Genomic DNA, 12,505 nt, shown 5'->3' on the forward strand with positions numbered 1-12,505 from the left:
CAGGCTGCACAGCCGCGTCTCCAGCTCCGGGCGCGATGCGGCATCCTGGAAGGCGTCCAGCAGCAGCTCCCCGGTGGCGGGCTGCACAGCCTGCGCGGGCACAAACACAAGCAAGGCGGTCACGGAGGGCACAGCTCAGCTCAGCGCAGGCAGGCGAGGGGGAAGTTTCGGGCCCCCAGCCCCACACAGGTCCCGCCTACTGCTCAAGACTGGTGCCCAGAAGTCCCAAACCGCCTGAGCCTCCGCTCCCCTCTAGGAAAGGGATAAGCCTGCCACCTCCCCACGGGCACTGTGAGCACGAGTCAGAGAGCAAATGTGCCCGCCATGTGAACTGAGGCCACAGGAGGTGGGGATGTCACACAGGCTTCACTGCCACGGGCTGCAACCTGGCCACCAACCACAGCAGAGCTACTCCACTCCTCTGTAGAACCGTAAAAAAGTATTTTTGCAAAAAGCAAAAAAAAAAAAAAAAAAAAAAAAAAAAAAAAAAAAAAAAAATCTCAAGCACAAGGTCCTGAGTTCAATCCTTGGTACAAAAAAAAAAAAAAAAAAAATAAAAAAAACGGAATGAAACCCAAGCAGACAGCCTCTCCAGCAGAGTAACTGTGACAACTAAAGCCTCCCACTGCCACCCAAGCTAAGAGCAAAGAAACCAAAGGACACTACTGTCTCGCAGAGGTGAGAAAGTTATACTTACATTTTTTTAAATGATTATTAATTCCCCTCAAAATCCTCGCCCTTGCTTGGAGCACCCTCAGTCCATATTCCCTGTCACCTTGTGCAGCGGCTCTGGAGTCCTCTTTCTAAGGGTCTTTATGAGGTGCTATCAAAATCTGGGTGCTGCTGCTGCTGAGCGCCCTCCAGTGGAAAGGCAGCTCACAACAGGGTGCCATCCTCATCCGCCTCCTCACAGGATCGGGCAAGACCTCTAGCTCTGCCCCAAAGTCAAAAGGACCATGAAAGGAAAACATTTTGAATCAATTCAGGACACTGAGGCAGCCAGGATGGCACAGCTCAAGACACTGGGCAATCAAGACACAGAGGGTTCCGGAGCTGCAGAAGTGGCAAGGACGGTGGGATGTGTTCAGAGCCAGGGGAGGATTCTGAGGGAGATCCGTGGCAATGTGTCTCTTACTGTAACACATTTTTTAAATATAAACAATCACCCTGTCCCACTTCATACACACGACACGGAGAAGCCATGTCAGTGTGTGTAAGCCGAGTGCCCAGACCAAAGGCACGGGGCCCGCCACGGTGTTCTGCAGGCACACAGCCCGTGCCCTCAGAGGTCCCCTGGCAGTGCCGGGGAAGGCGTGACACTCCTCCCGGCAGGGAGAGCCAGGGAGAACAGCACCGAGGGTCCAGGGAGCCGGCTCCAAGTAGCCACCCTAGCCTAGGGAGCTGCAGCGAGCACCTGCCCTGGCCCCATGAAGGGGCCTGCAGCTCGCAGGGCAGCACAGCTGGGCCAGGCTCAGGGCGTCACCAGCCCAGCAGTTACAGAAGTCAAGGAAGGGCCCAAGAAATCGCCGACAGGGAAACGACCAGCACCCACTGCACCATTGCCGCTCCCACCCCGCGGTGACCTCCGGCAGTTGGCCAGCGGCTGCTTCTCAACACAGTAGTGGGCAGTGTCTGTCGGCCTGCTCTGCAGGGAAGCAGGAATCAGCACACCCTGCCGAAGCTGGACAGCGGAGGACCTTACCCTCTGTCAACAGGATCAACTACCTACACTAGAGAAAAGCGCTTCTCAAAGAAGGCAGCCGTGCGGCTCCGAGAGAAGGATCTGCGGGCTCCGCAGAGCCACAGCCGCCAGAGCAGCCTGCGAGCCTCCCGGGGACATGCGTTCATCTCCGCACTGCCGCAGGTGAGGAAAAGCATAGAGAAGCCGTTACCCACTTCACTGAGCTTTCAACTGAAGGAGGGAGCGCGGGGGTCCCACGGGTCCCCCTGACATTCAAGACTCCGCGCAGGGGCCCAGGAGGTCTAAGAAAGGGGCGCTTCACCCACCCGGCAGCAGCGGCAGTCGAAGCTTGACTCCTGAATGCCGCTTATCCGGAAGGCTAACGTAAGCATTCCTAGCACTACCGCTGACAAGTTCTATCGGCCGATTACCGTTTCCCCTTCATTATCTCTTCCTCCAGATCAGCACAGGACAGCCCCATAAGCACTCCTGCTCAAGTCCAAACCCTGAGGTCTGCGCAAGCCTGCCACTCACGCATGCCCCGGTTTAGTGCTTTATTCCATAGCCTGAGCCTCGTCCACATTCGTAGCTGTCACCGCGCCCATCTCCAACCCGACCCTAGCGGGCATGAGCCAGGCCCAAAAAGAAAAAAGAAACAGAGTCGGCTGGAGCTTGCCGGAGCGCAGTGCCAAGCAGGGGCGGGAGAAAACGAACTGAGGGTCGAGCACGCAGCGTCACAGGGGACCGCTCACCACGAGGCCCACTGACACGCTGCCCCTCCTCCTGTCCGGAACGCTCTCCGTGTCCTCGCAGATGCACAGGAGGTACCCAGCAGAAGCATCGGTCGCCGCCTCGTCGTCCACACTGACAGCATCACCCAGCTTGCCGAGGGGGCTCACATGTGACGGTGGCTCAAGGAAAGCACCGTCCGCCCATCAGTGGCCCCTCCAGCCCATCTCCTCGGCCCGCCACACAGCACCCTGCTTCTCTCCCTGCAGCTACAAGGCCCAGGAGGACCAGTGGCAGCCACCTCCCCCCTCCCGAAGCCCTCGCAGAGCCCCTGGACCCTGTGGAGGCCCGAACGTGGTCCACTGCTTCACTCCAGTGACCCGGCCACCCGTGCGTCCCCTTCACCAAGGGCTGAAGTGACCACATGACTGCGCCTCCTCCAGAAGAACCACTTCTTAAAAATATCTGTCATCTTGCTGCAGGTTTAGCTCAGAGGTTCTGCTGCCTGCCTCACAAGGCAAGGTCCCAAATTTGATCCCCAGTACCAAAAAAAAACATCTGTCCTCTTAAACAGGGCCCCTGGAACACATAAGAGAGAAACTCCTCTCAGAAAGGATATCTTCCCCGATGAGCGTCGACTTCGTGTACAGAGCAGTCAGCTTCCGGGCAAAGAGGGAGCCTCTGCTGTCACCAACAGCCTTCAGGGCCGCCGTTTCCGTCTGCTTCACAACTCCCACCTTCGGCAAGGACAAGAGAGATCTGGTAGCAAATGTGATGCAAAACCCTCATTTCAAAATGCCTAAAGGTTGACTCTGAAAGCCCCCAGGAAGCATGCTCGCAGTGTCCAGAAGTGAGACCAAGCACCCCATCGCACGCCGGAGACCGCTGCGGAGCGTTCTGCCCCGGCCCTACAGATGCTCACTGCACATGCCTAACCAAATCTTTCTCGTCTGCACTAGGGGGACTGAACTCAGGGACTCTCTACCTACCTACACCCCTAGTTCTTTATTTAGTTTTTATTTTGATGCAGTATCTTGCTAAGTCACTCATTGCCCGGAATGAGCTCAAACTTGGAATCCTCCTGCCTCAGCCTCCCAGAGCGCTGTATTATGGGCCTAACAAAATGTTTTTAAAAGCCATGATATAATGCTGGTAATCATGACACACTTTCATTTTTCCAAAATGCCAGATCCTAAGACCAATCAAAGCCTGCCTCCCGCCTCTCTCCCCAGCTGAGTCCCAATCCCCTCCTCCCATGGCAGGAGTCAGCTGACCTTGTAGCCCTTGGCCACGAGGCGGCGCACGTGGACAAAGAGCCGGTGCGTGGGAATGCTGGCCGTCATGAAGCTATGGTCCAGGTGGCAGTAGATATTGAGCTCGCGGGCAGCAATCTAAGCAACACCAAAGGAAGCGTCAATGCCAGCCTGAGATTCCCTGTGGGTCCGTCCACTTGTTAAAAATGCAGCAGGATGAACACTGGGTTTGCGCACTCCTCTAAGTGTCCAGTGGAGGTCCAACATGCTTGTGCTGGCCTGATCCACCCATGGTGCCTGTGGCACCTGCATGACCGCGCAGGGCTGGGCCACTGCTGTCATCGGTGCATAAACCGCCCGAAGGGACATGGGTTAGGGCCCCATCACGGGGTGCAGAGCCGTCAGGCCCAGTGGCCTGGCTCGGCCCCAGCTCCTTCTAAGTGACTCAGAACACCGTGTCGGGCCTCCTCCGCCCTCATGGGGCCCCTGGATCCACACAGCATGTGGGTAAGAGAGGAAGAATTCACCGTGCAGACACTGACGGTGAGAAGAGACTGCAGAGGGACGGAAATGGCGAGCCTGCTGGGACACAGGAGGGTGAGGAAGCAACAGGAAAAAGCCCCGGTGGGTGAGGGCCACGTCAGTGACACGGGATGGAGGGGCAGCAGCGGGAGCAGCACCTGGCTTCTTCCAGAGCCTGCAGAGCTTAGACAGTGCCTGCCTGAGCCTCACTGGAGGACCTGGTCCCTCTGAGGCAGGACTGAACTCCCGGCTGACCTGGAGGACGCCGACCACACAGTGGGCATCCCCGGGAGCACCTCAGAGGACCCTAACACAGCACAGCGCACAGCGCAGGGAACATGCCCTGCTGCCCGGGACTGGGGAAGAGGCATCTGGAGGCCCAGCCTGCACAGCCCCTCTGTGGGCAGCACATGGCCACCCAAGGGCATCTGCTGCCCCGTGCCTCCTGCTGTATGCACAAACCCACTATGCCCCTCAGAACCAACAGCCGCAGGCGCCCAGCCGGACGGTGGGCCAGCACGTGTGCCACACAGCCACCGTGATGCTTCAGATGCCGCGGCAGCGGGCAGGCTTGAGTGCGCCTCCACTGTGGCCCTGGCTCCGGAAATCCGTGAGTGGAGGACTTCCGTCCACCTCTGTGCTCCCTGCTGAGTCTACATTAGCAAACACACTGGTGAGATTGTGGCTCATTTACTAATCCACTGCTCCAATAAAGTTTTTTAATGGTGGTGGCACCAGGGATTGAACCAGGGCCTTCATCCTGAGCTACACCTGTAGCCCTTTTCTTTTGGAGAGACAGTCTCAAAAAGTCGCTAAGTTATCCAGGTTGGGCTCAAACTTGAGATCCTCCTGCCTCAGCCTCCAAGAGTGCTGGGATTACAGGCATGCCACCCCAGAGAATAAACGCTAACATTCCAGTTGTCCCCCCTTCCTAACCTGAGAGTCTAGCTCCCACCACCAGATTTCTTGGTGTTTCAGTTTTTGTTTTAAGTGACAGCATCTTTAAAGGGTGAATGATCAAATTAGCTTTTTCACAACGAAAATGAAACAATACTAAAAAAATATCTACAGCTGCGAAAAACCGCAAAACAGTGCTTGGAAAAACAACTCACCTCTGCGTCTTCGCCAAAGAACCTGTACTTATACCCACACTCCACACACAGAAGCGTGTCCGGGTGCTGCTGCTTCACCGCCAGGTACTGAAGCTCCAGTGGTGTGTAGACGCCCTTGGAGCGCTGGTTCCGGGCTCTGCGGTCAGAGGGTTTCTGGGCGCTCTCAGGCCCAGACTCACTGTCCTGTGACCAAAAGATTCATACGACTTTAACTATATAGTAAGTTCCCAGAGATGGAAGAGCAAACTGGTGAAGTAGGGAAGGTTTCTCCAGCCCACGGCAGTGGTCCTGCAAGATAGCTGTGGTTTGGGATTTCTCAAAGTAAAAGCTGAAAAAAAGTACCCGCCAAAACAAACTGTGAGTAAATTTTAAGAGTATAGATACTTTAACACTGTGTGTGCTTCTTTTTAAATTTGGTTCGTTAAATCGATCACTAACATTTCTCTGCTTATTGTGGACTCCTGGTGTGCGATGCACAAGACCAATGGGCACAACCTCGGGCAAACCGCCTCCAGCAACGCCAACGACGACGATGCACTTAGGGCTCCACCCCAACGAAGAGCCGGGGCTCTTGGTAAAGAAACGTGAGAACGAGCTCTTGGAAGACATAGAGCACAGAGCTCTATTCGCAGTACGAGTGCTCCTCCTATCCTTGATGAAAACTTAACTAATTCCAATCTATAGTCAGAGAGTCTTGCTTATTGGACTTTAGACAAAGGAAAGGGGAAACTAAATCCAGTCTCTTATGTAGTCACCACTCTGTCACTGCCAACATCTAAAAACTACCTTAGCTAGCCCTGTATATCGGTCACTTACTCTTTACTGGGACAAAAAAAAAAAGAAAAAGAAAAAAGAAAAACTAATACCCACAATGTAAGGGAAGAGAGGCCTATTTTGCTCAGTTTTCAGAGGGTTCAGTCCTGGTTGTCTGACTCCCAGCAGAAAATGCACCGCAGAGGGCCTGGCGGAAGAAAAGCTGCTCAACTAACGGCAGCCAGGAAGCAGAGGGAGGAGGGTGGAGCCGGGGTCAAGAATCACCCTTGCATCTTACACCACACTGACCCCGACCAGCACAGTCAGCTCCTGGTCTCACAGATGGGTGAGTCTGCTGCTGAGCACAGTGCCCGTGACACAAACACACACACACACACACACACACACACACACACAAACACACACACCCTGCCCTGTCTCCCACACTCAGGAGACCAGGGGATGAGCACTTTAGAGGCAAATCATAACAGCTGGAATCAAAACCATGCCTAAAAGACTCAGTGACAAACAGAAGAGAAGAAAGAAAAGAAAAACAGCCCAGGAACGGGAGCCTCACTCCACGAGAAAACCGAAAAACTGTATTTTGCATTTGCCAAACGTTTAAAAACCTCAGCTTATAGTTGGACAGCCAGCAGAAGCAACAACTTCCCAAAGAGACTGAGCAATTTTCAAAACTCAGCAGTAAGAAGACAGCAAGGTGTGGACAGCTGCAGCCAGAGAGGGGCCCCAGGTCTTAGGGCCAGGTGCTTGAAATTCTCACAGGTTTTTCTCCTTTGTTTCTGTGGATTTTATATAAAACCCAGGAGTACTACATACTGTAAATGTTAACCAACACTTACAAAAATATACACACTAGAAAAAAATAATTTTTATTTCATTCGTTGTGGAAGAAGATAATCCTCCAGAAAAAAAAAAAAAACTACTCGTGTGGGATACTAACTATTAAATCAATCTAAATACTTGAATGTTCAGGAAGTTTTGACAGTATTAGGGCAGAAATATTTCTCAGATATATTGCATTATCTTTCATGTTCACAGAAACAGCATACCAAGCTTCTTTTAAACTTGTTTTCTTAAGTCAAGAAAAACAAGATAAATTGCAAAACATATCAAGAATTATGAATTATGGTATTGGGCCAGGGATTTAGCTCAGTGGTTCTGCTGCCTGCCTCACAAGCACAAGGTCCCGAGTTCAATCCTCAGTACCAAAAAAAAAAAAAAAAAATTATGATATTGCTAAATGTCCTAGACCACTGGACACTGTAGTTTATTTGGTAGCTTTTACCATTCACCTGTGCCCTTCTGTGCCACTGAACTGCTTACACGTGTAATAATGTCCCCATACTGCTCTGGTTACTTCTAACTTCCTGCGCTGTAGAGAAGCCACGGCAGCCATGTGTTGTATCAAGTGATGACAAATAAGTCTACGAGCAGGGAAATGTTCTGATTAATACGTGAGCTTTTCTGTTATCTTGGCAATCTGCCGCTTTTTTTTTTTTTTTTTTTTTTTTTTTTGGTACGGGGGATCGAATACATGAGCTTTTCTAAGACAGACTTCACACCTTCTGTGCACTAAGATCACTACTCCCAGGTGAACCGGTTCTAAGTAGTAAAGGAGATGAAAGGCAAAACAAACCTCTTTTTCCCCTGATTATCTAAGATTAATGTTAGCCTGGCTAAGAAAGGAATTCGTGGATCTGGATTCTGTGGGAAAGGGTGTAAACTTCTGAAAATTACAGGTAAACTTTTATTGGCCTGGGTATTTTTCTAAGGAAAAAACAACTTTTATGAGAATCTCAACGACTCAAAAAAATTAATCTATATGTGTATAGATAAATAAAATACTTCTCAAATGACAGTTATCACCTGCGGCTATCCACTGAAATAAGAGCTTTTAAGAAATATCTGTACCCAATCCTCAATGAAGACCAATCAAATAAGATTCTGAGGGAAGGTTCTAAATACAAGTTTTTGATTTGTTTGGTTCTTGTGGTTTATTTTCTCCAAGTGATTCTAATTTAAAGGTAAGACTGTGTGCTCACTTCAGCAGCACATATGCTAAAGGTAAGACTGAGAACCAACCACTAATCTCAAATACAGCTTTCAATGATGGAGCAAGAGTTAAGTGTCCTGACTGTGCAGTAATAAAAACCACTAGTAAGTCACAAAGAAAGAAGCACAAGAGCTCATACTCATTTGGTTTATCTTTAGTTTGCTTGTCATCTGCCCAGTTCTCAACTGACAACCTCAAAGCATCTAAAAATGCCACTGTGGGGATTTGCCATGGAAATCACGGCAACTGTGAAGGACAGGAACAAACTTGGACTTACGTTACCAATGACTTGTCCCCCAGGGCAATGGCTCCTAATCCAAGCAGGACATCAGAATCATAACATGAACCAATCTATTCTTCCTGATACATAATAAATTTAAATCTCCAAAGACGACAAAAAACAAAACACAAAGAAACAAAAGCTAACTCAGATGTCTGCCAAGTTTGGGAGCCAAAGCCCAGACTGACCCACAGACCCAGAAGTACTTCAGAACCGCCTACTCTAATTGGATGTTGGTCTGCGGCAACTACATACCTTCTGATGACTTCGAGATTTGGACTCTCCAGAAGAAACGGCATTCTTTGCACGCTGAAGACTGATATCTTCAAAATCAGTACATTTTGGCAGAACTTCGAATCTCCCCTGATAAGGCTCTGCCTGGGCTCTGTTGTGAGGGACAGCAGAGTCACAGCAGAATTCTTTCAGTTTCTCCAGAGACTGTGAAGCGATCCTGGTCCTCAGACATCTCTTTGGCTCTTGAGAAACAGATGAGAAGAAAACAACAAAAGTACTTTGGTCTCAGTGTGTCAGCGCGCAACCAGCATGGGACTGTTTAAAGAGGGAGATTCCCATCTAAGTCATGAACCTAAGTTGGTGATAATGAAATAAAGATCACTGGGTTCCAGTTAGAGATGTCATACTGAAACACACAACTGCTTAATTTCACTTACTACTGAAGCCCCTGCTACAGGCTACAGGAGAATTTTGCTTCTGCTTGTTTTTAGATACAAGGACGAACAGGACAGGAAAGCTGACAACTGCAAATGAAATATCTGAAGCAAAAATAAATAACCAGTTCAGCTAAATCCTAAGTCAGAAACTGAAAAAGAAAACCAAGAGCAGATCTTGCAACACAAAATAGTCCAAGACTCGGGAGTAGAGCAGCGGAATGAAGGGCAGTTCTAACGTGAACAGGAGACGTTCTGGGGCCGGGCATTTAGCTCAGTGGTGCCGCCACCTGCCTCACAAGAAGAGAGATTCAAAGCAATTTCATTCCTAGACCTGTGCCTTCCTCCAAACTCGGAGGCACTAACCGGCTTTTCTCCCTGAGCAGCAGACTGGAGAGTTCCCCGGAAGGGAAACCAGGAACAAACGCCGGCTGGATGCTGAGACCCGAGACTGGACCCTGGGGCTCCCCTGCTGGCACCTTCACCAGAGAAAGCTTTTCACGTTGACCCTAAATCTAAACTTTAATTTCCATGCAGAAATAGGTACTTTACAAGTTCATCTCTAGCATGCATGTATCTCCACGGAAAAGGGACTTGTTGTTTCTTCATTTATGCACTTATTTGGGCTCCTGTCTCTGGGGATTTCTGATCTTCTCTTATCACAAATTCACTGAGACCCAAAACTGGAGGAAAATCTGCACTACCATTTCTACCCAACCCCAGCTCTGCAAGTCCAGGAGCTCAGGAATGCTGTTCTTCCCCAACGTTGGGTGTGCGTGTGTGTGCATGTGCGTGTGTGTTCCCAGCAGTGCTGGAGATGGAACCCAGGGCCTCACACATGCCAGGCAAGGGCCTTCCCACTGAGCCGGCCCCTCAGTGCCACTCAACACAGCTTTGTGCAAAAACAGAAGAGGGCAGACCTTCGTGACCTGACACAGAAGGGGGCCAGAATGTCCTGCTAAGTGAAAGAAGCACGCTGCAAGTCTCCAGATATAGGACAACGCAACCTGTAAGACACAATAATTACTGTGAAGTAATGTGTAGGTCTATTTGTGTCCACATAGGTGGGAATGAACAGGAAAATCTGGATGAACACACAGCAGCCCAAGCAGGAAACCTCCCTGAAGGGGACTGTAGAGTCCTTCACTGTCCACCCTCCAGATCTCCGCAATGCTTGGCATTTCCTACCAAGCATGTTTCGTTTTTATAACTTGGCTTGAGCTAAAGAAAGCTGGGAGAGCTCTACTGTCCCCACCTCCCACACAGCCCACTTGTGCTCAGGCAAGGGCAATCTGGTCCTTGCAGGAAAAAGTGCCAGGCTCAGAGTCCTGTTCTGCAGCCTGGAGACCCAGGGACCTGGGAGCACAGAAGCAGCACCATCCAGAACACACCAGCGTCACCGGCAGACTCTGCCACCGCCAGGTCCCCTCCACCTTCCCGTTCCTGCGTTCTCCTAGCTTTCTTCCTGACAGAAGCAGTGTTCTCTGCTGGTCTCGTCTTCCTTCGGTCTGTTTTCGCCGCCTGTACCTGGAAGATTAGAAGGCAGATGTGTGACCTCGGTCAGGAAGACTTGCTGTGTGTGGAGGGAGTGGGATCCCACATCTGAACCACGCCCACCCTTCACAGAAGGGTCCACAGTTCTTTCAGCCCGCCTTGCATGCGCACATGAATTAATATTCACCTACCACTATACTATTATTTCTGTAGTCAATTAGTGTAATGCTCTTAAGACATAACATTTATATGAACATATAAAGGATTTATCCAAAACTCCATCAAAAATTCATGCTTTCATAGAGTAGCAAAAAAAAAAACCATGCTACCACTCAAAAAATCACCTAACTAATCACCATAAACCCACCCGGGAAAGGCCTTTGGTTAAGATGGAAACCGGCAGGTTGTAAGCCTCAGTAACTCAAGTTCAGTTAGAATGTAGTGAAACTAAACCTCTTGCCTTCCCTTACTCAATCAGCCTCCGCCCACCTCAAATTATAAAACCTGAATCACAGCCAAGTGTGGTGGAGAACATCTTAATCTCAGCACTCTGGGAGGCAGAGATAGGAGGACTGAATGTTCAGCCCAGCCTGGGCAACTTAGCAACTTACAAGACCTTGTCTCAAAATAACACCTGCAAAAGGCTGGGGATGTTGTTCAGTGTGAAGGCCCTGGGTGCAATCCCCAGGCCTGAAAAACAAACAGCACCGCACCACTTACATATGCTAAATAAAATATGTCTAGGAAATAAAGTAGCATCTACGCACTGAAGGCAAAATCTGAGGCAAAAGGTAACAAACTAATGACGTCATTTTAAAAATGTGAATTGCAATCTAGCCATCTCCTGAGTCAACAGCGTATGTACATTCACTGTTAAAGATGCCACAGATGCAGCCATCTGCAGGCAGGAAACCTGACAAACAAAACTCAAGTCCTTCACCACATAGTCTGGAGATGGCGGGTGCAAAATCAAATCTTGGCAAACTCATGAAATTATAGACCACCCTAAAAAAGCCAGAAAGACAGTGATGTGCAGGTATTACAGGGAAGACACACCGGCGAAGGAAACATGTGGCCCCAGGCTAGCAAGAGCTGCACTCAGGCCATGGCTGCCAGCTGGCCTGCACCCCGACCCCGCAGCGCAGCCCAGCGCCCAGCCGGCGCCAGCCCAGGGCCTTCCCTTGTGGTAACGCACTGGATCGGGTTTAAAAAGGCTTTTCACCACTTGTTTTATTCTGCTGAAGGGTGGTGCGGCAGGAAGTACCCAATGACACAGCATTCACATCTAAGAAACTTTATCCACCCAACTGAATGTCACACTTCACACAGTCGCAGGGACGGCACAGGTGCTGCTTCTGTCCACTGTCCTAGAAACGCTGGACACTGACATGCCTCTTAGTAAGAAAAGCTCCTTTTCCTCAATCTAACCGGGGAAAAGGACGCTGGAGGTTTAAAACCCCGTCCCTTGCCCGCTGGCCCAGTCCACTCGGCAGAATGCCAGGTGTCAGCTCAGGTCCCCCATAGCAACCAGGTAACCGAGACTCCAGCACCAGGGGTCCCCCCCAAACCTGCTCCTCCGCCCCGCCCCTTTCTCCCGAGCCCAGCATCTCGCGGGATGTCACGCGAGGTCCCGCCCATAGGCGCCGGCCCGCCCGTAGGCCCCGTCCCCGGGCAGAACCCACCTGCGGCGACGCTGGCACCCGAGGGACGGCGGACGCAAGGGGCGCTGTGGAGGTAGGGTCTGCCTGGTCGGCAGCGCCAGTGGGGGACGAGGTAGATTTCAGGCTTCCCGCGGGCTGGAAGAACCGGCTCAAAACGGCTTGCCTCCCGGGTGCCGGGCCCGCAGCAGCCACACCGCCTGACAACGGCTTACGGCGCGACATCGCGGTGCGGAAAGGCGGAGATACCGGCGGGAGCGCGAGTACCCGGGCATGTGCGG

At 51.0% G+C, this 12,505-nt stretch overlaps 2 protein-coding genes across 2 annotated transcripts in view; one reads left to right on the forward strand and one right to left on the reverse strand.

Annotated features, from left to right (window-relative positions):
* Msh3 (mutS homolog 3) overlaps window positions 1-12,499 on the reverse strand; it is a 107,876-nt gene extending 95,377 nt beyond the window's left edge. Inside the window, exons 1-8 of the mRNA XM_033765680.1 lie at window positions 12,249-12,499; window positions 10,464-10,599; window positions 8,660-8,880; window positions 5,298-5,480; window positions 3,685-3,801; window positions 3,030-3,147; window positions 2,434-2,582; window positions 6-90 (exon numbers count right to left, since the gene is read on the reverse strand). Of these exons, the coding sequence (XP_033621571.1) occupies window positions 6-90; window positions 2,434-2,582; window positions 3,030-3,147; window positions 3,685-3,801; window positions 5,298-5,480; window positions 8,660-8,880; window positions 10,464-10,599; window positions 12,249-12,449 (1,210 nt within the window). The 5' untranslated portion in view covers window positions 12,450-12,499. The remainder of the gene's footprint in view (window positions 1-5; window positions 91-2,433; window positions 2,583-3,029; window positions 3,148-3,684; window positions 3,802-5,297; window positions 5,481-8,659; window positions 8,881-10,463; window positions 10,600-12,248) is intronic.
* Window positions 12,204-12,505, forward strand: part of Dhfr (dihydrofolate reductase) — a 13,719-nt gene continuing 13,417 nt past the window's right edge. The window contains exon 1 of the mRNA XM_010642959.3: window positions 12,204-12,300. The gene's annotated coding sequence lies outside the window, so the exon portion shown is untranslated. The remainder of the gene's footprint in view (window positions 12,301-12,505) is intronic.

This window comes from Fukomys damarensis, unplaced genomic scaffold, assembly GCF_012274545.1.
Source record: "Fukomys damarensis isolate Sample0158 unplaced genomic scaffold, DMR_v1.0_HiC HiC_scaffold_3, whole genome shotgun sequence".
In the NCBI taxonomy this organism is placed as follows: domain Eukaryota; kingdom Metazoa; phylum Chordata; class Mammalia; order Rodentia; family Bathyergidae; genus Fukomys; species Fukomys damarensis.